The sequence below is a fragment of the Lampetra fluviatilis genome, chromosome 40 (genome assembly GCF_964198595.1).
Source record: "Lampetra fluviatilis chromosome 40, kcLamFluv1.1, whole genome shotgun sequence".
In the NCBI taxonomy this organism is placed as follows: Eukaryota; Metazoa; Chordata; class Hyperoartia; order Petromyzontiformes; family Petromyzontidae; genus Lampetra; species Lampetra fluviatilis.
In genome coordinates this window covers 2,197,450-2,222,818 of record NC_136314.1, presented here as the reverse complement: position 1 = coordinate 2,222,818, position 25,369 = coordinate 2,197,450, and the positions used below count along the sequence as shown (strand labels likewise).

The window sequence follows — 25,369 nt, the reverse complement described above, 5'->3', positions numbered from 1 at the left end:
TATAAACGAACGGACTAATTCACAGTAATCGTTTGTTGCTCCGAGTAATTATGTGCTTAAGTGAATATACGGTGGGAATTTATCGGAATTGTCGTCTTTGCACGGAAATTTTTTTCAGCTTTCTTAATCACCTTTAGAACACCGACTCAGATATTATATTAAACCGAACATGTAGCATAATTAAATTTCGATTTAAAGCTTTCGTGACTGCAGGGATTCATCTTCTTGGTTCTTTCGGTAAAGTCACGTAGAAGGGAAATAATAAAATAATAAAAATAAAACAATAAAATAATTCTCACGACGTTTCGGCCACAACGCAAGCAGCCGTCCTCAGGTGAATAACAGGTCTGTTATGTAGCATAATTGTGACTCAAAAGCGTGTATCTTAAAGTGGCTGTCCTATCTCACATCGGGATTATTTTTTTGGTGCACGGGGCAATTGAATAAAAGCGGACTGGAGTAATGGTTGCATCGCCTGAGTGGCAGGACGTAAAATAATTATTTTCCCAAAAGCCGATTCATAGCACAGCACCACTGTTGCTATGAACGTTTCAAATTCATCTTCTTCAAAGCTATGGTGGGTATTCCATAAAATGAAAAAATAGAAGTAAAAAAAATATTCAATATATCATTCGTCATTCAGGGTAAAGGTGCAGCCCTGCTATTGCTTACTCATCCAACTGCTATGATGATTATTATTCACCTACGAAAGTCTCGATGAGTCTCGTGACTCTTTCAGGAGGGTCTTGCCAAGTTGTTTTTTCATTAAAACCGAGTGATTTGTGGGTATAATTTGTCTCATTCTTTGACAAATTGGAACCATGATGCCAGCACACAATGGCTTACTCTTGCGAGTGATGTCACGGGATCTTTAAGGTCCACTTTGAAGCAAACGCCGCGTATTTGTATCGTGACTGCACCTGCAACAGTGGAGGCTGAAGGGCCTCCACTAGAAAGCCTCTTCAGTGGGTATTTGGCCTGCCCTTCCACGTGTGCCAGAAGTTGGAAGATATTGTTGTAGAACTGTGGCATAACCATGTTGAGTGTACACAAACGACGGGGGGGGGGGGGGGGGGTATATTTAAGAAACGTGCACGACTGTTTCAGCTGCCACGCCCAGGGCATCGAATCAATCCGGCGACCTCGCGATGAAGCAAGATTGCAAGTTCAGCGAGTTAACTCTTCCATCACGGCGGCACGCCTCGTCCTTCACGAAAACTACCAAGCCAACGAGGGCTAGGACGTGCGGCAGTTGTATCGCACGTCGGATGCGATGGTCCGCGACGCCGGTCGGCTTGCGATCCGTCCGTCGATCGAACGCATTGCAACTCCACGCATCGATCGGCATTGTAACCAGTGCCGGATGTTCCTAGTAGCAAAAGTAGCTACATGTGTAGTAGCTACGGGCCCCGCACTTTCAAGGGCCCCGCGCTAAATGCTTTCAAGCTATCAATTCCGGTTCGGTGTTTCTGCACTTGCTCTATTACTATAGTACTATACCGCCTTCAACTTTTATGAACGACTGGGTGTTTAAGGTTAGCGATTTGTCGTATTATCTGGCTGTATAGCAAATAAAAAAATACAATAACTTTACTATGCGAGTAAAAAAAAAATTCACGTGTATGTGTTTTTTTATATTTAGGGCCCCTTTATACCATCTTCAACAGGCCCGGCACTTGCTTAATCCGGCACTGATTGTAACAGAACAAACAAATATCCGCGCTGCCGTGCCGCCGCCGTCCAAACCACACGTCCCGCCCATCCAAATCCCAACCTCCCCCTCCACCCACCAGCCAGCCACGGTCCATCCGCCCCGCGCGCACCCGAACGGGGACGCGTTTGTGCTCGTGCCAAAGTTAATTTCGCCGCGGTGACTCGCGCGAGCCAAGCAGCGGGCCCATCGCTAATCTCTTAGAGTGCGCTAAGCTGGGCCTCTGCCAGGTTGCAGCAATCGCCGTTGGCTACGGCGGTGGCGTCTGGCAGTAGCTGGGCACCCCCTCGATCGGACTCCACGTCGCGGTCCAGTTGCGGAACCTCCCCCGGCGTTTCGCTGGCACGGTCACCGTGGGCGTTGTCCCGCCTGGCGTGTTGTGGGTGGGGTGGTGAATACGCCTCTGGAAGACGGCTTCTGCCGACGCGCCTCGTTGCTTGCTGCCATCTGGTCCCACTGCTGTCTGTGTGTCTGTGTGCGTGCGGCGACGGAGATTTCTCGTTCTGCCAAGGTGAGTCGCGGCCGCTGCTGCTGCTGTTTGACTCTTGCGGGAATCCGCGTGCGAATTATGATTTCGCGTCGTATCACAGCGGTGCAACGATTGTGCATTTTTTTTCGACGGATTTGAAATGCTATTTGTTTCGGGGGTGTTGTCTTGAGGGGGGGGGGGGTTGTCTGTTGCAGTATCGCAGTGAATGAACCACGCCAGTCTAAACCTTCGCCTTGTGTTATCTCCAGATTTGTATCATTTGTGTGCACGGCAAAGTGAGTTAAATAGTAACTCTGTCCTGCAATGTGATCGTCGGTAAAATGATTTATTTCCCTGGAAGTCGTTTCCGTTAATCTTGTTTGTAAATGTTTGTATTTGTCAAGGACACAATTTTCACGAGGGTCGATCGGGCTACAGGTTTTTATTTTATTCATTTCTGCTGTTGCACGCTTCAAAGGTGGACATTTGCCGCATTTACGCAATTTCTAATAAATTCATGAGCCCCTGCCGAGCTCATTTTGAATAAGTAAACAGCTATGAGGGTTGTTGCAGCCCAACAGCTCGCATGGACAATAAAAGGCAAGACACAGATGTACTTAGTGATGTTTTATACAGCGCTGTAAATAAGTAGGCATAAAAGCAAAAAAAACCCATCCATTTCCTCTGTTGCCATTATTTATTTCCTTGCTTATTTTTATTATTATCCATTAGGGATTTATACTCCGAATTACGTGTCCTTCATCTCCATCCATTATTATCTTTTTATTTTTCTGCTCGTCTTCTTCCCCTTCCCCTCCCCACCAGACAGCGATTGCTGAGAACCCAGCGAGATTGAGCGAGGATACGTCCCGATTTCCCTCCCCGCCTCGCCAGGCCCATCGCCCCCGTCACACTCCCTCTGCCGTCTTACTTGTCCGCAGCTTTGCTGACGACCGGGAGAAATGTTGCCGCGGAAACCTCCGTGCGCCTTTCTGAGGGCCCTGGCGATACTGTGCGTCAGCGTCGTGACGTCCTTGTCACAGGACATCCCCCTGCAGAGTAAGAACATGCACACGCCAGCCACTTGCTCTCCCAAGGGGCAGCGATCAGCCACTAAAATAACGAGGCATTTTTTTCTAGAATTCGGTAAAACAATAACAACAAAACCCCAAATATTTCAAGAGCCTCAATGCAATGCGGGTGGATACGAGGCGTTGGCCCTCGATAGTTATTGAGGCCCTCAATATTTTTTTTTGAGGGCCTCAAAAAATATTGAGACGTTGGCCCTCGATAATTATTGAGGCCCTCAATATTTTTTGAGGGCCTCAACATTTATTGAGACGTTGGCCCTCAATAATTGTTGAGGCCCTCAATATTTTTTGAGGGCCTCAAAAATTATTGAGACTTTGGCCCTCAATAATTATTGAGGCCCTCAATATTTTTTGAGGGCCTCAAAAATTATTGAGACTTTGGCCCTCAATAATTATTGAGGCCCTCAATATTTTTTGAGGGCCTCAAAAATTATTGAGACTTTGGCCCTCAATAATTATTGAGGCCCTCAATATTTTTTGAGGGCCAACGCCTCGTATCCACACACAGAGCAGTCCCTTAAAGGTGCCGCATGGGGATCCAGAACCGCAGGTTGCTGACCTCTGCCGTAAGGGGACGCGGCACGCCCAAAGTTGGCCCTACGAAACTGTCACCAACCCGGGAAGCATTATGTGGTTCCAAGCCTGCAGGTGGCCCAGTGGCTCACTGGTCGAAATGTTCAACTGGCGCCGCATCCACGGGCCAGAGCAGATATTTGCTACCGCACTAGAAGTGGTAAATGTTTACTGATGCCAGTTTCTGTATAAGGCAAGTAACATCGGATGATGTGATAATGTCTTTACTAACACAGGTTTACTCCACAATTCACTTTTATTCGCGATTTAAAGCTCTTGGAACAACTCAAGCTTTGCTATATCAGGTGGTATCAGCAAGCAAATTACATGAATTGATCTCAATCTATGCACTGGCTTTAAATTCGAGTTTCAGCCACCTGTGATTAACCTGGGTTCTCAAGATAATTGAGTTGATTTTACGAGACTTGTCATCGATGACCGCACACTTCAATTAAGGCAATACACTTAATTTAGTGAAATTCTAGCTCGAAGAGTGATAGCTCGATAACTATAAAATAAGATATACGGTACTTTTTTGATATGCGACGAACCTACTACTATTGCTTACCAATTTTATAGTTTATCAGGTAAGGCCCACTGAGCTATATAGCTCTTTTTCACAAATGATAGCTCAATTAAGTGACTTATCATGCGGAAATGTATTGCAGCCAAATAATCTATGCGGAGAAAACTCTACGTGACCACAGGGAGAGAGACATGCAAACTCCAAATATACAGCAGGCGTCAGGGTCGGAATCAGACCCACGGCCTCCTGCATACCAGGCGAGGTAGTTAACATCGCAAACTCCAGATATACAGGCGTCAGGGTCGGGATCGAACCCACGGCCTCCTGCATTCCAGGCGAGCACGTGATAAAGATTGCAGAACTCACCTTGATTGTAGCTTACAAGTACCGGGTGCTTGGATAACTCATTCCGCGGGCAATTCACTAACATGGGGCGATCCACGGCTCTGTGTGACATCTGAATGGATGCTGCGTCCACTGACGTTACAGCGGATACCATAGTCGGGACAATACTGGGGAAAAAATGAACAGCGTGAGATCATCGCAACTTGGTAACGCATTTATTTCAGTGTGGCTCTTCTCTTGCAAGTGTCCTCACACGGGGAGAGGGGTAAGCAGCCACTAAGTATGTGACACTTAATCAATGAACTTTAACAAGTAACGCTAACCTTTTATTGACGTATGTCTTGCATTTTGTAGCCAAATTTCTTGAAGGTGGTAAGTGCCTTGCACGTTTAATATATGCTTCATTGTCTCGCATGACTTGCATGTTGCTGCAGTGTGTACGCATGCGTTTGAATCGCCACACGTGTTTGATCACAGATAGACATTTGTGTTGTTCGGTATAACATTGGAGATGTGTTCAATTTAACTGTTGTTAATCGGTGCTGATTTGAGAAATTAGCTTTGGATATGTTGTGGCTCTGAGCAGCGCGTCAAAATGTTTTTCGGAGAGACAGTTGTGTGTCGTTGAACTTGTGGCTATAACGATTATCAACATCTCTTCGAACGGAAATTAAATTGGTGTTGAAGTTCATATCCTATTTGCCATCCATAGACAATGTAATAGATATTTCGATTTAAAGCTTTCGTGACTGCAGGGATTCATCTTCTTGGTTCTTTCGGTAAAGTCACGTAGAATGGGAATAATAAAAAAATAAAATAAAACATAATAAAATAACTATTTTATTTTATTATGTTTTATAATAATTATTTTATTATGTTTTATAATAATTATGTTATTTTATTATGTTAAATTTTTATTATTTTATTATTTCCATCCTACGTGACTTTACCGAAAGAACCAAGAAATTGTAATAGATAGCCAAAATTTAACCGTAGCATTTTTGTTCATTATCCATGATTTTTTGGTTAGATCGTGTAAATATATAAATATGTCGTTAAACCCTCCACCACCCGACACAGCCAATTAGTGAGGTTTGTCACGTAAACAACACATGCCAATTCGTTACTAGTACAGCACTAGCCGGTGTGTTGGAAAGTAAGCCCACAACATTAAAAAAAATACTGTTTGGAAAAAGCTGTACAATAATACAGACATAAAATGTTGTTTGTTTTACTTTATCTTACAAGCCAGTAATTTTTTTTACGGATGGAGTAAATCGTTTTTTTAACATCAAACCTTCGTAAAACTTCTTGGCACGAGTGACCTGTAGTGTATGTAGTAGGCCTTGTCATCTGCTACCCGGTCACAATGAGCCTCTTCAAGTTTGAACAAAAGTGATATCGTGTACAAGTGACCTACAAACTAATAAAAATGTGTACTCTACATGCCAACTCACTTTGGACCTCATCGAATTTAGCCAAACGAACAAGGGCTGGATTTAACATGAGCGTTTCCCAAACACCGCTTGGGTCACCTTTGACCTCACCGACGATGGTAGGGATTACATCATCCCAAATTGTATTCAGAAAAACCAAAAACACCTATTCCATGTTCTCAACTGAAACACGAAGAGGCATGGGAGGAGAGAGTTGGAAATGCGTAAAAAAACATTACCGTGACGGAAATATCCCCATTTTTTTACCTAAGACAAAGGCGTTGTTCATCTAAACGTCGTAAAAAAGTCAAGCAGAACAATATAAATAATTAAATATATTCATAACCCTAACGACTATTGATTGTGCTTGTACGGCCATTACTCCGTGTGCATTAAAAAAACACGACTACAGCACTGCAGTTGTGGCTAAATACAGCCACCGATTTCCCAACGTCATGGACACGAGAGTGCGGCCGTACAATGATCAATTCTGACCCAATAAACCAACGTCACCACGGCTCCCATCAAGCCACAAAATCCGGTCGCTTGCTTGTCTCGAGTGAAATGTGGACGAACGCACCCCTACCCCCCCCCCCCCCCCCGCTGTATGACCCCGTAGTCGAACAACCGCCCACGATCACGAAGCAGCCGCCCAAGGTCTACTTTGTCGATCCCACGGACGACATCCACATCGACTGCGAGGCCAAGGGGAACCCTGCCCCCAGGTGCGACCCGCACACACGGCCCACGACGCGCATGCGCACAGGAGGCGGATGGCTTCAGCGCGGCCGTCGATTCCAGCGGCAGCTGCTGTAGCGGTAGTTGTTTAAAGCTGTAGATATTACAGCAGTAGCTTTTATAGTAGTAACGATTACGCCAGTAGCTATTACAGCAGTAACTGTTACAGCAGTTAATAACCCGGCTACAGTCTACATTATTGACTGGCAGTACACTCACTGCGATTAAGAACCAGGCTACAGTCTACATTAGTGGTTTAAAATTTTAATTGTATTTGTATTTTTCTATCTACGTGACTTTACCGATAGAACCAAAATACAGTAGTAGTCCTACATCATTAGACCTCCTTTGCCAGTACCAAAATAAAATAATAGGGTTTTCCCCCTTTTTTCTGGCAGCAAAACTGAAACCTTTTTTTACGAGGATTCATGTCTGCATTAACCACAATACTTGCAGTCAAAATGCAAACAAAAAACATGCTTTGATAATGTATGCATGAATTTTATTTTTATTTTTTACCTACGTGACTTTACCGAAAAAAGCCTAAGAGTATATGCATTGTCCTTGAAACTGATTGGTCCACACCAGAGACGGCTTTCTTTTGAGCCTCGACCCAATTGGTGCTCGACCAGAGGAAGCCAAGAGGTGTACAGCTCAAAGACAATGCACTATCAAAGTGATGAGGGCTCGGGGTGAGCATCGTGGCATATTGTGGTTAATGCAGACATGAATCCTTGTAAAAAAAGGTTTCAGTTTTGTTGCCAGAAAAAAGGGGGGAAACCCCTATTATTTTATTTTGGTACTGGCAAAGGAGTTCTAATGATGTATTCTTTTTACTTTTCGTAACAGCTATTCTCGTTGTAGTATGACAGGTAAGGGCTCTGCCTCCCCTGACCGCACGTGCCATTAAAAATAATCCACTCATGCATGGAATGGGCACGTGCTCTCCCCAGCTTCGCCTGGACTAAGGACGGGGAGCACTTTGACCCGGGCCTCGACCCCAACATCGCGTTGACCAACAACAACTCGGGCTCGTTCAAGGTGCAAAAGTCGAACGGCGTCCTCAACAAGAAGTACGAGGGCGACTACCAGTGCATCGTGTCGAACGCCGTAGGCAAGGCGCTCTCCGAAAAGATTCGTCTCCGCCTGGCCAGTACGTCCCTCGGCGATCGTCGCTCGCTGGCTGGCTGGCTGCTCGGTCGGTCGGTTGTTGTTGTGAGAGTTCTCGGGATGGACGGATGGGACATAGGTTTCCATCGCGCGTTCGCGAGCGTGGGGTGGATTGCCCTGTTCTCTGTGAGAGTTTCCCCCCAATGAAAATGTGTCTTTGTCTCATCGTAGCTGTCAAACCACACGGTTTAGCCCGTATTCTTGTACAGGGAAATTGAGCTTGCAGGTCCATACGGTGGCGTACAGCCGTTTTAATACCGGCAAGAAATGTTTTTTGTCCATTTGTTCGTGTTGAGACTGTTGGATGGACGTTGAGATTTTTAACGGCACGGGGTGATGTCTGATTTGGTCTGCAATAAGGTAGGCACTGATAAGGGGTTGAAAGGTACGTGTCATTGACATGACACTGATGAGCTAAATTGGAATGTAAAGTGATTGGGGCAAAAAAAAAACACCACGCCGTGTGTGTCTGTATGCTCACATGTGCGTACGTTGGGAGCGGTAGCGTAATGGTTAGCGTGTTACGCTACGAACCCGGCGACCAGAATTCGAATCCCGCTCACTGCCAAAACCAGTGACGATTTATCTGAGCCGGTCGTGGGCCTCACCTAAGTCGATTCAGTGTCAAATGACGACCTGGTGCTGTGTGTAAAAATCACCACTTGGGAGATAAAGGCGGTCGCGCGTGGTGTTGGCCACCAACCCCCTCGTGTGCCGTGCCAGCCTTCATAGGTGCTCGCTAACAGCACTTGCCCCAGCAGTCTGTTAAGGCTGTAAGGGGGGTCTTTGTCTTTGTGCATGTGACACAATCTGAGCAACCCAAGTTCGATTCTTAGCCATGTATAACAACATCATTGGCAAGTGGTATCTGAATCTGTACTGAGCCTCCCCTAGGTTGACTCAGCCTTAGATGTGTACCTGGCAAAGTGGGTAAACATTAGGATCACAGCACTCCCTGATGTGCTGCGTAGACTTGAACAGCTGCTCCGTAACAGCAGTTGACTCTACCATACATCCCTCTGTGTGGTTATATCACTCACAAAGTTCATAAGTATTTCTCGAGGCGTCCATCAATGTATCACTGTGGTCCTAATATTCAAGCTCTCCATGTGTTGTTTTTTTGTTGCCCTTTCATTGCTGTTGTTTTAATGGCTGTGTCTCGTGTTGGAATGGGGTGATGTCCTTTAGATGAATTGCCTTTGATTGCAAAAGCTATTATCTTGCTTATTGAGTCTCTGCAAAAGACTGACCTTTAGTCAGAATCGTGAAAGCTTAACCCGAATAGCATCTCCTTAAAACTCATTATATTATTTTAATAACATTTTAAATGTAACTCTTACATTTGAAATACGTAAAATTCTGGTCGTATGACAATTACATTTAAGAGGATGTTTTGCTTAGTAATCCAAACATATTTTCTGTTGTTAATGCTATCCGTATCATTGCATTTTTATGGAGGTGTACCATTTATTGATAATCGATTTTTTACATCACTTTTAAATATTTCTATTGGGCTGTCAAATGCAGCTGACATTTGGAAAAAATATATATTGATTATTTTGTAGATGTAGTTAATTTTGTGTTCAAGGCCACTGCAGGGATTTTTGCACAGAGCAAAAGCAGTGTTGCTCTTTAATAAATCCGTCAATAAATGATGTACAGACCCACAGGAGTATCCACAGAATTGCACTTAAAATTTGATTATCAACTTGGCAAAAAATGTATTAACGGGATTCCAAAAAAGTTGCAGATAATGTCAATCGAGGGAAATAACTTAATCGTCGTAAAATATCCTTATCGTAACTTGTCAGAGAGTAAATCACGGTACTTGGCAATACCCTATTTGTATTAAGTTTATAGTAAAAGGCTAAAGGTGCAGCCCTGCAATTGCCAGCTCACGCCACTGAAGTGAACTGTAGAGATCCCCACAAGACGTCACGTGGCCTACGCTTCCACGCTGGACACAAATAGTCACACTTTACCCCACCATGTCCGACCTGCCAATTGGCTCACTAAATAAATTGGTACCGCATATTAATTGAAATCAACGGTAAAAACGTCGTCGTTTTGAGATGAACAAAAATTATATTAATCTATGAATGAAAAAAAACAAAAACCTTGCTTTTGAGTTACTCTTACCTAGCAAGGAGGCAATGTGATAAGACATTAATAAGGATAATAATTTACAATTGTAAGACACATTTCATCCGTAGATCCCAATGCGCTGTGTATGGAAAGCAGGGAATTATCAGAACCTGCAGGTTAAACGGGCAGAACTAGTGGAGCTAAAGGCCAGATTAAAAAGGTGAGTTTTCAAAACGCGACTTAAATATCGCTCTCATCACTCGAATTGCTTATTAGCATGCATCCCAGAACATTCTCACTTGATAAATCATTTCACGCGGATTACATTTTTTGGTTTTTACATTTCTTTTATTGTCTTTCCGCTCGCTTTTTTTTTCACTTGATTCCCGGACAGCGATTGAGGGTTTCATGCACCATGTCCTGCAAGGTAAACCTCACCCGCCTGCCAGTCCAAGCCTGTTTGCCAACGCCGTGTCTGCGCTGTGACTTTTAAACGCGCGATTTTCGAAAGCGGCAAGTCGTTGATTATATATACGTAAGGTATGCCTACATACTCAAAAAAAAAAAAATTGTATTACGAAATGAAATGCATTGGCATGAAGTGTAATACGATCGAGTAAATTCTAAATAATGACGATAGTATAATCGGCCAAAGCAGTAGCGCGGTGGTTCACGCACTGCACCTATGAAGCCACTGCAACTGAGTTCGATTCCCACCCACGACTAACGTCTGTGATTTCTGAACCAGTCACCGAGCCGCACTGACCCAGTGAGGTTCGGTGCGGTCGATCAACCCCCATGGCCACACGGCATGGGATGCCTTCATCCAGCAGTGGAATTTTCAAAGGCTGAAAATGTCTTATTCCTTTGTTAATATAATTTTTACTAAACGGGAAATCTATCCTCGGCTTTGGTGCTTTCGTCAATCGGTGATTTGCCCTCATTAGCACTCCCTGCCTTGTCCCGTGACCCTGTAGTAATGTGTTTCCCGATGACTCTACCCGCGTGTGTGTGTCGGAGATAGCGAGTGCCTCTGTGCGTGTGTTTATCCTATAAATAAGCCAGTGTGAAGGTAAAACAGAGGGATGCATACGTGTCAAAAGGTTTTTACCTCCATTTTTTTGGATGTGGCAGCCCTAATGGTGCTTTTTTTTTAAAGAATGATGTCACAAGTGCATTTATAGGTAAAGTAAAAGACAAGCCTTTTAGCGATTGTGCACGTGTCTCACTGGCTCGGGAAGCCATTCACATTTGAATGCAATTGTATTGTAAGACTCTAGAGTTTACGTAAGCGTTGTGCCCGTTTTACCGGTGTGTGGGCAGAAATAGTGGTGCATGAACAATCACTATTTGAGCTGAATACGTTTGTATTTGGTGGGATGAGGTTATGCATTGGTAAGCATTCTGCACTATGAACCTAGTGACCCAAGTTCGATTCCTGGCCATGTGCTAACATCATACATTTGTTTGAGATGGGTTATTTTGTATTTGGGCGGATGAGATGGTGCATTAGTAAGCTTTCTGCACTATGAATCTAATGACCCAAATTCGAATCCTCGCCCTGACTAACATCATACATTTGTTTGAGATGGGTTCTATTGTATTTGGGCGGATGAGATGGTGCATTGGTAAGCTTTCTGCACTATGAATCTAATGACCCAAATTCTAATCCTGGCCCTGGCTAACATCATACATTTGTTTGAGATGGGTTATTTTGTATTTGGGCGGATGAGGTGGTGCATTGGTAAGCTTTCTGCACTATGAATCTAATGACCCATATTCGAATCCTCGCCCTGACTAACATCATACATTTGTTTGAGATGGGTTCTATTGTATTTGGGCGGATGAGATGGTGCATTGGTAAGCTTTCTACACTATGAATCTAATGACCCAAATTCGAATCCTCGCCCTGACTAACATCATACATTTGTTTGAGATGGGTTCTATTGTATTTGGGCGGATGAGATGGTGCATTGGCAAGCATTCTGCACGATGAATCTAATGACCCAAATTCGAATCCTGGCCCTGGCTAACATCATACATTTGTTTGAGATGGGTTCTATTGTATTTGGGCGGATGAGGTGGTGCATTGGCAAGCATTCTGCACTATGAATCTGTAGTGTCGTAGATGGGCCACGCTTACCGGCAGTGGTAGACAGGGCCCATCACAACTTCTACAAAGTGTCTCCGGAACCCATCACAAATCTAATGACCCAATTTCGAATCTTGGCCCTGGCTAATATCAGTGGAGAGTGATATCTGAACTGATCTTGGGCACTCACCCGACAATCACTCACCTGCACTGACCAACATGGTGAAGTATAAAAAAAAACACTTTATGATTGACATGGTGTGCGGAGGCCTTCATCCAGCAGTGCAATAGGAAAGGACTGTAAATGAATAGGAATATTATGCTTTTGTATTTTCAAGTGTCATGAATCGAGTCAAGGAGGTGCTTGGAAATGTTTACATTTTCAACGCACGTGTGCATTTACCCGCATTTTGCACCGCTCCGCAAAACCAGGGGTGGACTCGTCGTGGAATTGAGCATTGCTGACAGCGGCGTTAATATTGCACGCTGACAAAAAAGTGCTTTGTTCGGCAGAGATCCTCACCTTCCCCCGTTAGAAACGTGCGCCTTTACGTTTCTGTGTTGGTGATCTTAAGAAAAATGTGCGAATGTCTGCTGCATTGCAAGGGTGGCCAATGTGAGACCTCGTGTGCCCGCAACCGGTCCATCTTTACACATTAAGTCATCTGCTGCTGTGCAAAACATCTCGAGAGAAATGGACACATCTAAATTCAAACGTGTTTCCTGTCGGTTTAACACGCAGGCTTTCGTGACCAATATCACCCATAATACAGGTTTTTTTGGTTTTGGGTTAGATCGCGTAAAAAATTTACCCGTAAAAACTAAGTTTTTCACTATAAATCCTTTATATGCGTGGCGGCTAGAGTCCTCTCGTCCTCTGGCTTGAGATGGCTGCCACCTATGGGTCAGATGATTGCCTGCCACCATTAAGCAATTGGTAATGAAATATAAAAAAAAAATTCTAAAAAGTGTAAAGTTATGGAAAAAAAATTTCACGAAAATAAATTGTTACGCACAACGAGTCTGTGTGCAAAATGTCAGCTCGATTGGATCACGGGAAGTGGGTTAAAAAACGACCGAAAGATTTGCACGGTCGTAAGCGCGCAAGCAAGCAAGCGAACTTAATATAAAGGATTTAAAAATATAAATGTGTCGTTAAACCTGCCACCACCCGACACAGCCAATTAGTAGGGTTTGTCACGTAAACAGAACGTGCCAATTCGTTACTAGTACAGCACACCGGTGTGTTGGAGAGCAACCTGTATTATGGACGATTCCTTTCATTCATTCATGCATTTATTTGCACAGGAAAGCCCTCACTGAGTGAGTCTCAAGGCCGTTTTTCAGGAGGGTTCTTCTAAATTTAATGGTGTTTTCCCAATTGAGTCGTTAAAATAAAGAGAGTTGTTCAAAATGTGTCAGGTTGGATCGTGTGTTGCCTACGACAGGGATCTTTAACGGGTGACCCTCAGAGTGGCCTCCTGGGAGATACGGCTTGCCGAGACACGGCAGAGAGACAGACAGAAGATAGACATGAGAGAGCTGTAGACAAAGAGATACAGGTTAATGAAAGAGAGATAAACCAGACGTGGAGTTGAGAGAGCTGGATACGACGGATACAGATCAGTGGTCACATGTACAGATGTTGCGACGTCACGACGCCACGTGACATTGTAACATCTGCACCGTGTTACGCTGTCGCGCCACGTGGTCCACTAGCGCACGCTAATTGTGTTACTTGCCCCCCCTCCTCCTCCCCACATCGCCTGGGGAAGTACAGCTGAAGAACCCAGGCACACGAGTCCCGTGTGCGTTGGTCGTGCTTTTGTCAAGTGCGGGACAGTTTTTTTTAAAAAATGAGACATTTTTTTTTGCAGGTACTCCGAAGTGGCCTAAAGAAGTCCTGGAGCCGAAGAGGGTGGATGAGGGAAGGTCCGTGGTGCTGCCCTGCAATCCACCCTTCGGACTGCCTCCTCCCATTATCTACTGGATGACGAGCAGTAAGGCCCCGCTGTCCGCTGCGTGACGAACAGGATTCACACAGGGACTAACACTTTTCCCGTGTTGAGTAAAAAATAACAAAAACTATTCTTTTTACAGAGGCAAGAGCCCCTCTTTTCCAGAAGAAACATGGCCACAAATGATGGCTTCAATGAAGTGGTTTATCATTTATGTGGAAATGTAAAGCAAACAAACACTCTAAGCGCACGTTGATTCTAAATGTGGAGGGAAAAGCCCTTCGACCCAGAGAAAAATCCACGCGACCATGGGGAGAACACACAAACTCCAATAATACAGGCGTCAGCGTCGGGATCGAACTCACGACCTCTTGTATACCAGGCAAGGTAGTTAACATCTCGCCACCGTGGCGGATATGTGAAAAGGTTGGCTACGTGGACATTTATATTTATTTATTTATGATCGAGAGTACAAATACACAACGCAGACATCTTAGAGGGAGTCACAGGTTATGATCGTGTAACAGTCCAGAGGGATATTTGGACCTTTAATAAATTGACTTTTAGTTTACTGGGCACAGCTAAAGTGCACAATGCTTTGAAAGTCGGGCAAAGCTTTACTTGCTTTCAAAGTAAAACTGCTGCTTTCCAGAATTGGACGAAATGTGTCCGTAGAGTGAAATGAGGAAAGCTCGAAGTCGGGTAGGGTGGGGAGGTGGGTGACTCACGGACCTGGTGTATAACGGAGGGGACATTTAGCGGCAAGCGAATTTGCGCGAGATTAAGAACAAAATACTGTACGTGCAAGTGGTCGGATTTCTAAAACACCGTGAGAAAATGGTGGTTGACACTGCACCGGGTCTACCCACGCGCACATGACGGTTGTGAAAAATAGTTTACACGTAAAATTAAATTAGAAAGAGGAGCTGCCCACATGCAGCTGCAATGGCAATGCTTGTCTCTGACAGCTGCTCCGGTCATGTGTCCATGGCTCCTCGCTCCTCACCCCCCTCACCGCCGCGTGACCGTTTCTGTCCCGCACCAGCGCTCGACCACATCCGTCAGGACCGCAGGGTGACGCAGGGGCTCAACGGCGACCTGTACTTCGCGAACGTGATTTCGTCGGACAGCCGAGAGGACTACACGTGCTACGCCCAGTTCAAGGCGTCTCGCACCATCATCCAGAAGGAGCCCATCAAGCTCCAAGTGAACCCGCGTGAGCAGCGCGTTCGTTCTCTTGCGTTCGCAAAGAAACGTCTGTCGGATTCGTTTTGTTGATATATATATACGTACATACGATGGTAATTTCTGCGTAGCACCATTCTTAAAAAAGAATGCATCACGAAAACGCCGTGGAATTTTAACGCGCGCAGAATCCCCCTCCTGCAGAGGCGCAGGGAAGTGCAGACGATGCGGGAAAGCGTCCCAGAACTGGCTCCAGCAATTGCCCGAGCTCTGTGATCCTACACTCGGGTTGATTTAAAAAACTATACATTTTTATTGAGGCGATGTATGCGGGCCCGTTACGTCACGCTGTGACGCACGTCCTACGCACCGTCAACATAAGCCAAACCGGTTAAGAGAAAGGAGGGGACTACGACATTGGGATGTTTGGTGAACTGCCATGGATGAGTGTCTATACATGTGGGAGGATATCTGAGTATCCGGAGATGACTCAAGCATCGAGGTGGAGGGGGGCGGGGTGGTATCACCACGTGTGTATGGGTGTAATAGCGAGCTGAGACTTTAAGTTTATCTTCGCTCAGTATATTTTATCGAAACCGAAATGGAAAGGCGATGAGCCTGGCAATGTCTTGCTCGCACGTTGCTGGCGGAATGACCTCTCTCTCGAGAGAGTTTTGTTGGCCTATTCCTCCATATTGGTCAGATGCCTTGGAAGAGGTGGGGAGTTACCCTCACTCTACCGCACCCCAAGCGACCTGCTGATAGACTCATTACAGTGAACCCTTTAAAGCTGCTGGGTGGACAGAAGCAGGGAGGATCTAACAAACCCCTCGCACTAGAATCCTCACATTCTAATGTGAGGAGTTTGCCGGCGTTGTATTGCATCGCAAATCCTGACAGCGTGTTGGTTTTCCATCAACACCATCCAAGGCCATTCCATGCGTTGGTAATGTACGGTTGTTGTTTTGGCAAACTAGTATTTTGTGCGTGTTTGTGCATAATTTATGTCTCCCATCGGGCACGGCTATGAGAGTCCCGACGAAAACAATCAAATGCATTCAGGTTTCTGTCACCAGGCGGTTGATGTAACTGTGCAGCAGGCAGCGCTGTTTCCCAAAACAGTGTCCCTATCTCGGCGCTTCTGTACACGGGGTCCTCGGGACCCGCTCAACACCCACCTTCCTTACTGTGTCCAAAAAATGTAGTCCGTATAGATTAAATAACATGTATAAAATATTTCGATTTTAAGCTTTCGTGACTGCAGGGATTCATCTTCTTGGTTCTTTCGATAAAGTCACGTAGAATGGAATGAAAAAAATAATACAAATAAAACATAATAAAATAATTCTCACGACGTTTCGGCCACAACGCAAGCATCCGTCTTCAGGTGAAGAACAGGTCTGTCGATAAGACAACGCAAGCAGCCGTCTTCAGGTGAAGAACAGGTCTGTCGATAAGACAGACTCTGTCTTATCGACAGACCTGTTCTTCACCTGAAGACAGAGTCTGTCTCATCGACAGACCTGTTCTTCACCTGAAGACGGCTGCTTGCGTTGTGGCCGAAACGTCGTGAGAATTATTTAATTATGTATTATTTGTATTATTATATTATTTCCATTCTACGTGACTTTACCGAAAGAACCAAGAAGATGTATAAAACATTTTTTCGCAGTATGCCTACGTCGAGTGCAATGGCTGGCACACTGGACTTGTGGTGCAGAGGTCACCGGGTCACCCGCAGCAGTTTGATGCAATGGGGCAAGATTTTTATTTTTGTAATTTCGCCATCTGTGGCCCCCCCGAGATTGTTGCGCCCATTTGCAATGCGGTGAGGTGGCCGTGTGGGTACTCTCACCACTTCCTAGATGTCCGGCCAGAGTGGACAAGTAGGCCAAATACTCTCTCAAAGTTCCCTATAGCAGAGGCCCTTCTGGTAGCAGTGGCATGAGATGGAACTTGCAGGGCTGCACCTCTATCCGTTACTGTATCAAGATCTTGCATGAAACTATTCCGTGGTTCAGACCAAGCAACCTTATTTTTTATTCTTAATATCATGTTTCTTTTCGCTTGCATTTTTAAGTTTGCCATTATGTTATTTTTTACGTAGCCATTTTGCATGCTTTTGTTTACAGTTGCTGTTCATAATGATTCATTGGCAACTAATGTGGATGGGAAGCAGTTAGGTGGTGGTAAGTGTCCCTCGGAACTAACCTCGTGTTGATGTGTAGCTTTAACCACAACCTCACTTTGCTTTTAATCGTTTTTTGCAAAACCGGTATATGTTGAAATTAACCTTGCACTGATTTTAGATGCTAACTTTGCCGTGGTGCTTGTTTACTCTGCTTATTTCTAGTGGCATATTAGGGATCTCCAGGGTGCCTATTAACAGCAAATATAATGTCACGTATTTATTTTGAGGGAAAATTACCAACGTTTTACTATTGATATTCAAATTTAAGACTGTCCATTAGGGAACAATATTGACATTATATTTGTGTAAGGGCTCCATGGAGTATCATACAGTTTTGACGTCATTATTTACTCAATCTGTCTGGCCTCTCTATCTCTCTGCTATGAAGAAGTCCCATTTCCCACTTTCTATATGTTTTTTCTGTCTTAGGACCGTGTTATTCATACGTGTCAAATGTTTAGTTTGTGTTGATGCACCACTGCCAAACGAGTATCACGAATACATTTGACGTCTTAACATGTCGATTGAGTTTGTAAAGTGACTTATTCTTTTAAACGGTTTCAAAGACTGGGGAAAATAAATGATTATCTTTGTTTCTAAAATACCGTTAGTTCTGCCTTACTCCTTTGAAAAATGTATGGCCCTCGCCACTTTGTCAAAACCTCGGTGGGATTGAAACTTGAGCTACGACCATGCCTGCATCCATCTGGTGTTTGTGGGATTTTCCTTTCGAGAAGCCCCACCGGACCATATGTCCGCACATTTTGTCGGAGGAAAAAAACAAAAACACACGGAGAAGAATTATATTTTCTGTCCGTAGACTGGACTTGAAAGAAATACATCGGGCGTGCATTCTCGCAATGCGTCCACCGAGAGTCTCGCGAATCCGTAATGCCGTTGTGAAAAAGAGAAAAAACGACGATCAAACAAATGTTTTACAACCATTTATGATGTTTTTTGTCATTTGAATTGGGTACATTGACTAAGCACTCCACAGTCATGGAAAGCAGAGCGCCTAAATCACCGCGGAACATTGCTCTGTAAACTTTCTTGTGAATTGTAACGCGTCTCGTTGCTGACGCCTTTTCCAAATCAAATCGTTGCGTATTGTATCCCATACGAAATGAGGCCGACGTTGATCAAACGCGAACTTAATCTCACATTTATTCGTTCGTGTTTGATTTTTCAAGACGGCGGCGGTCATTTGTGACCAAATCAGCTAAATTAATGCTTCAAGCTGCTCCAAGCCACTGGTATTGATCGGGGAGGCTAGAAGTGACAATGACAGCATGCAATCCCCGTTAGTGCTGGATCACGTAAGGCCTCGACCGCACGCTTAAACCCACCCCCCTCGTGTGTGTAAAATAAAGTACGTCATCACTATTCGTGAGTTTGCCTTCCTATGTTTTTTACATCTTAAAAAAAAACAACCCAAACAAAGTGAATTCTTGCGCAAAAGTGGATCTAGTCACTACTGAGCCAGTGGTGGAAACTCGACTACCCAGAGGGCCACCGCTGTCGACTTCCCCGCAAAGTGGTACTCATTTTATCGACCCTGGGGAGTGAAGATGAGCCCAGCGAACCGCCAACCTTCGAAATTTGAACTTTTGCAACCTCTCCCATCGCGAGCCTCTCGATCTAACCCCGAGCCGCCTCACGGCTTGCCGACTTGCAAACGACGACCTTGATAATTTTCAGCGTGCCAACGCGCTTTTGACTTTGAGTGCCCCCCCCCCCTCGTATCGTGCTGATGCCGCAGCTCCCGCCGCCACCGCCGCAGTTTCACCGCGGTGCCCCCCCCCCCCCCCCCCCGCTTGTCTCCGGCAGGCCGCCTGCAAAGCCGTCCGGCCAGGATGCTCACCCCCCTCGGGAAGAGCAGCAGCAAGCACGCGCTGAGAGGGGACGACCTGCTCCTGGAATGCATCGCCGAGGGGCTGTGAGTGCCGGACCCCCCCATGCCCTCCCCATGCCCCCCCCCCCACGCCGCCCCCCATGCCCCGCCATGCCCCCTCCCCCATGCCCCCTCCCCCATGTCCCCCCATGCCCCCTCCCCCATGCCCCTCCCCCAAAGAGTATAAACAAACGAAAAATAAGAATTTCTAAAGAAATGAATTTTCAATCTGGATGAGGATGCGCACCGTGCGGCACAATAAACGGTGCGTCACGCGCTCCCTGGCGCTGCACGTTGGATTTGTGCGTTGAACTTCTTTCGCACTGCACGTAGCCAACGAACTCCGGTTATCCCCGTCGCAAGCGGATTTTGGCTCGCCGGCGAACAGAGACGGTCTCACCGCATCGCGCGCTTTCAGATGCGCTTTCTGCGGGCCGCGTGGAACGCTCTTCCTTCCGATGTGAGGAAGCCAATGGGAGCAGCACTTTTAAATCATCTAGATTAAAAACTCATTTCTTTCGAACTGCTTTTTGTGTTTAGTTTGTTGTCCTTCCCCCGCATCTACGATTAGCGCGGTTGGCTACGTATCTTGTAAAAGAAGTTTAACACACATACAAACGCTGAACTTTACCACATTCACAATTATATTTGCTTTGCGTTGTGCGGTAAATGCGTTGGCTTTGGGTTATCCGTTGTGTACTGCCATCTGGTGGGTGCATATGCCAATGCAGCTGAGCAGGTTGACATTGACCGCGTGTGTTTGCCGTCTATCAGCAATGTCACGCGCCCGCTCTCCCGTCGGAGCCGGGAATCCAGGCATTGCATTGCGCGCTGTCTCGTGCTCCAGCTGCATGTGAACAGAGATTGGTAGATGCGTCAAGTAACGTGACCTTGTTTAAAGTGTGTTGGGGGGGGGGGTGACGGGTGGGTGGAGGTGCAGTGAATGTCAACTTTAAACGAATGTTAATCGCTAAACACAATTAGTGACGATGCCATCTGCTTGTGTAACGATCCTGTAGGAAAGGCTGTGACCGGCTTATTGCCTATTTGCCGAAAACAACATAAGTCAAAGTGGTTTCCTGCCCAAGTTGAGCATCTCCCGTTTACAGTTCTGAGCCAGCGGTGGACATTTCACATTTCTAGGGCTGGGTCCAGTCTCTCCATCGGACGAACCACTGCTGATGAAAACCAACAAAGCGGTTCCCTATTTTATCGATCTGATGGGCCGAGTCAGCCGTCAAGCAGGATGATTTGAACTCGCAGTCTTTTCCGGATGTGAGCCGCTCGCTCTGTCGATTATCCACTCGGTCAGGTGACGTAAAATAACGTACCAACATCTTTTTTACTTGACTATAAATATTTAGAATGGTGGGCTGAGCCTTCAGCAAAGGTCGGGGGGAGGGGGGGAGTGGGGCAGCTACTTCCAACATCTCTCGTCTGAAGAGTTTATTTATTCACGCGTTCAACACAACGAATACACGAAAGCACAGCATCGGGGTGGTACACAGTGTCTGTATGACCCGGCCTGAACTCGTGCAAACGTTGGGTGCCGCTAGTTGTTATCTTGGTAACGGCAGCAGCAGCAGCAGCACACAAGGGAAAGGAGGCACAAGAGAAAGGCAAACTGAAAGAGTGGCGGAGTGATGTGCGGTGAGTACACAGTGGGGTGACACGAGTCAACGAGAGACCAGATCTTCCTACAAACGATGAGCGATCACCGCTACAGAGGCCCAGAGGTGTTCAAGACTGGATATCGCCATTTCATCCATTGCCTCGGTTATTACGTCTTAAGGGTACCGAAGGGTGTCCGGCATAGATGTAATAACACGGTTGAATCGTCATCACCATCATCATCACTAACGTTGTTGTCGTGAATTTGCTTGAGCCGACAGGCCGACGCCATACATCACTTGGCGCAAGTTGGACGGCAGCCTTCCCCAGGGGACGCTGAGCTTGGAGAACTTCAACAAGACTCTGCGCATCTCGCCCGTGTCGCTGAGAAACGCCGGCCAGTACGAGTGCACCGCCAGCAACCCCCAGGGCACCGACAAGCACGTGTTCGACGTCACCATCGACGGTCGGTCCCGATGCGTCGTGCGGCCGATGCATCGCAGAGAGAGGGTAGGGGGGGGGCGTCCGGCATAGCCGTTTGTTAACGGCGTCCGATTCTCGAGCTGCTCGATGCGTCGATGCCCAGCACGGGCAGGGCAGCGAGCGGTTTGTTAGTGAGGCGTGAGATGCTACACTGCATCTGACGCTTTATTGTTTGAGCCGGCGAGGGACCCATTGAGCGGCTCTGCGACAAGGACTGGCACAGCGCAAGACCTTCGGCAGTGACGGTGCAGCCCTCTTGCTTCCACCGTGCCACTTGCGCTTTGGAGGGTTCCAAGGTCAAGCGACGATTTGTCGGCGGTTGATAAAAATGAGTACCACTTTGCGGGTAGTCTCGAGTGGCCGTCCCATGGAGAGAAAAATACTCCTGCCAGCGAAAGGCCGAGTATTCCACGACTGGATTAGGGACCACCAGCGCAAATTGACACCCTCCGTTGAGTAATCGAGCAGAGAGATACTCTGACCTTTCGTTTTGACTTCATTGTTGTTATTGCTGTCGTCATTGCAGCCGCTCCCTACTGGACATCGAAGCCGGAGGGGAAGACGGTTGTTCCAGGAGACGATGCCAACTTGTACTGCGAGGCGGATGGCAAACCCAAGCCCAAGATCCAATGGCTCATCAACGGCGTTCCTGTGGAAGGTGCGCTCATTGTAGTATTGAACTTCTTTTTCAACGTACATAGCCGACTGCGATAATCGGAGGTGTGGTGGGAAATAGAACAAAGGAAGCACACAAAAGTAGCTGTTGTAAGGAAATTAGTTTTCAATATAGATTTAAAAGTGCACAACTCCAGTGCTTCCTAATCACGGAAGGAGGAGCGTTCCAGACGGCCGCAGAAGCACACGTGTAAGCGCGCGTTCTGGTGACCGTCTTTGTTCAAAGGCCAGCCCAAAATCCGGTCGCCCTATTGCATCGTGGGTCTCTGCAATAACTCTTGCAGTCGCCGTCATTTCCCATCAATTATACGTTGGGTGAGCACACCGATGGCGGCTGGCGTAGGGTTCGGGTGAATACCCGAGACAACAAATGACCGCGCGACAGCCTTTTCCAAAACAAGTGGGGCCATTTCACTGCAGCATAGAGGTTCTAGTCTGAAATTTCCCCAATGTTGTCATGGACTTAATACCCCACAAAGCCACTGCCTGATTCCTCTACCCTTGCTGCGGACTTGGTCTACTCGATTGCTTAGTCTCTGCCACACTGTGTTCAGCCAATTCCACACTGCAGGTCACAACAACACACTCACTCAGCTCACTCACACTCTCACTCACCAAAGTGCACCTAGCATGGCACACGCGCCGCGGTGACGTCACCGACACCCCGTGGGTTAAACGACGGTTGTTGTTGTTGCTCGTGATTCGTAAACACGCGGAGCTAACGCCGTGTCGTTTGTTCTTCCCAGAGGTGCCGCACAACCCCAACCGCATCGTCAGGGGGGACCTCGTCACGCTGAAGCGGCTGCCGATTGGCGGCAGTGCCGTGTACCAGTGCCAAGCAACGAACAAACACGGCTCTTCGCTCGCCAACGTCTTCGTCAATGTGCTGGGTGAGCGAGCGAGAGAAAAAAGAACCCACTGCCGATCTCGTAGCTGTCAATTTACGCGGGTTCACCCAGTATTCTTGTACAGGGACATTGAGTTCTCGGGTCCATAGGGCGGACAGCCGGTTGCCCGATGAGGCGAGTGGCAATTAGTGGCGGAACGTTGTACTCAGTTTGTAAAAGTTGTGGCTTGGCTCTCCAACACACCAGCGTGCTGGACTAGTGACGAATTGGCACGTTCTGTTTACGTGAGAAAACTCACTTATTGGCTGTGTCGGGTGGCGGCGGGTTTAACGACACATTTATATTTACACGAACTAACTAAAAACCTCCATTATAGGGCCCTAGTCCTTTCTGCAGTCAGAATGAGCGTTTGCTCGACTCTGACTGACAGACTCACTCACGGATGAACAAATTAAGTTTCTCACGTGATATTAAATGTTGTTTAAAAAAAACAAGACAACGCCCACCCGCGCACGCTTTTTCTCACGTTTGTTTTTCAAAACCGGTGTCTTGCCCATTCGACATTTGTACGACAAGTCATCAATTACGCGTTGTGTGTGTTTTTGTTGTTGTTGTTATAATAGTTTTTTTATATTAAACAAGAGTGTGGCACAAAGCGCGAGCAACGGGGAGATGGGGGGGGTACAGATATTCCGCGGTATGTTGTGCGTGTTTGATATCGCGTGTCGCTACGTATGACATTACAGCCCTCTGATTACGTTGCTGGGTTGCACCGCACGTTGTCCGACGTCACATCTCGACGTTTCGCTCCATCGCGCTCGGAGCTTCTTCAGGAACACGTCGGAGAGAGAGGGGGGGGGGGCTGTACAGCAGAGGTCGCAAACGGGTTTTCATTCCTTACCCGTACCCGGCCGCACCAGGGTCGCAAACGGGTACCCGTACCCTACCCGATACCCGGCTACCCGTACCCGGCCGGGTATCGGGTAGGGTACGGGTACCCGATTGCGACCTCTGGGATGAAGCCATGTTGCAGGCGCGGGTGGGTTGATTCTAGGAACTTGAATTGTGAGAAGAGACAAGATGTTGGGAAATGAGTGACAAACGGTTACTCACCAGTGACTCACGGCCTACCCGTACCCGGCCGCACCAGGGTGGCAAACGGGTACCCGTACCCGGCTGTACAGCGCAAGCGTGGAAACCCGCGCAAGCTGATGCGTACGACGTCGCTGGCCTTCTGTGTGTGTCTGCAGCGGTGGCCCCACTCATACAAACGGAAAACAACAAAGTTTACGAGGTGGTGGAAAACAAGGCGATTGCCCTGGAGTGCAAAGCGTTTGGCTCACCCAAGCCTGTGATGCAATGGTAAGAGACTCGGCATCACAATTAAGGATGCTGGCAATGCAATCCCTCGCCCCGATAATTCAACGAATTGCTATAATACAGGGTCATGGTTTGATTCAGGAATTGGCATTTCCCCCCCCCCCCCCCTTAATTTCACCATCTTGTTTGCATTGTTTAGCAATTCTTTCTGCGTGGTCTGCACAGTTGTATTCTCTGTACGTACCATGAGCATACATTTTGCATATAGTGCAATGTGTTCACTTTGTGTTCTGTCTCGAGATGGGTCGGAGGCACAATTCTCTCCTCCGTGTGTAGCCTTTGTCTTCCACTGCTCCCTTCATCTCTTCATATGTCCTGCCTTGGTGAACATCGCCAACACATTCACCATTCTTTCTCTTCCTCTCGGTCTCCTCCCAAAGAATGTCTCCTCGATCACCTCCTTCAATGAGCCATTCACGCTCACCATTGTTGATGTATACATCGTAAGCAATGCATTCGTTCATACGCGATTCGATGCGCGTATCTGTCGCGAGCGTAGAGTGCCAATATGAATCGATGAATCGGCGCATTGTCGATGTCGGTGGTAGTTATGCATTCCTGTAATCCTGCACTGTGGAGGCAGTGAGGGCTGATGGATTACACCCCCACCCCCACCCCCACCCCCACCCCACTCCCTCCTCTGTGGGTATCGAGGTGTGATTCCCTGGCTTGGGATAGAGTATTGCCCCCTCACACTTGTGCGTTTTCTCCATGTGCTCCGGCTTTCTCTCACACGTTTGAATGCTCACGAATAGGCTGAAAGCATCTTAATATACGGCGATGGTTGCGGCCGGCCCACTGGCTGGCTGTCTTGCAGCTTGTTCGTGGTTGCTCAGCGACTGTGAGATGCAATTTGCACTAACGACGACGCTCTATAAACCAAGCAATCGTTATCGCTGTACGCACCTTTC

At 46.8% G+C, this 25,369-nt stretch overlaps 1 protein-coding gene across 8 annotated transcripts in view; it reads left to right on the top strand.

Annotated features, from left to right (window-relative positions):
• LOC144946113 (neuronal cell adhesion molecule-like) overlaps positions 1–25,369 on the top strand; it is a 106,607-nt gene that overhangs the window by 46,045 nt on the left and 35,193 nt on the right. For 4 of the 8 annotated variants that reach the window (XM_078874858.1, XM_078874856.1, XM_078874861.1 and 1 more), the window contains exons 2-13: positions 3,122–3,239; positions 5,070–5,087; positions 6,771–6,876; positions 7,843–8,042; positions 14,114–14,236; positions 15,240–15,410; positions 17,512–17,568; positions 19,398–19,506; positions 21,354–21,538; positions 22,082–22,213; positions 22,977–23,120; positions 24,329–24,440. In XM_078874858.1, the coding sequence (XP_078730984.1) occupies positions 3,143–3,239; positions 5,070–5,087; positions 6,771–6,876; positions 7,843–8,042; positions 14,114–14,236; positions 15,240–15,410; positions 17,512–17,568; positions 19,398–19,506; positions 21,354–21,538; positions 22,082–22,213; positions 22,977–23,120; positions 24,329–24,440 (1,454 nt within the window). In that variant the 5' untranslated portion in view covers positions 3,122–3,142. Of the gene's footprint in view, positions 1–1,780; positions 2,223–3,121; positions 3,240–5,069; positions 5,088–6,770; positions 6,877–7,842; positions 8,043–14,113; positions 14,237–15,239; positions 15,411–17,511; positions 17,569–19,397; positions 19,507–21,353; positions 21,539–22,081; positions 22,214–22,976; positions 23,121–24,328; positions 24,441–25,369 lie in introns of those variants that run through there. The other 4 variants (XM_078874857.1, XM_078874859.1, XM_078874862.1 and 1 more) reach the window with 4 other exon arrangements.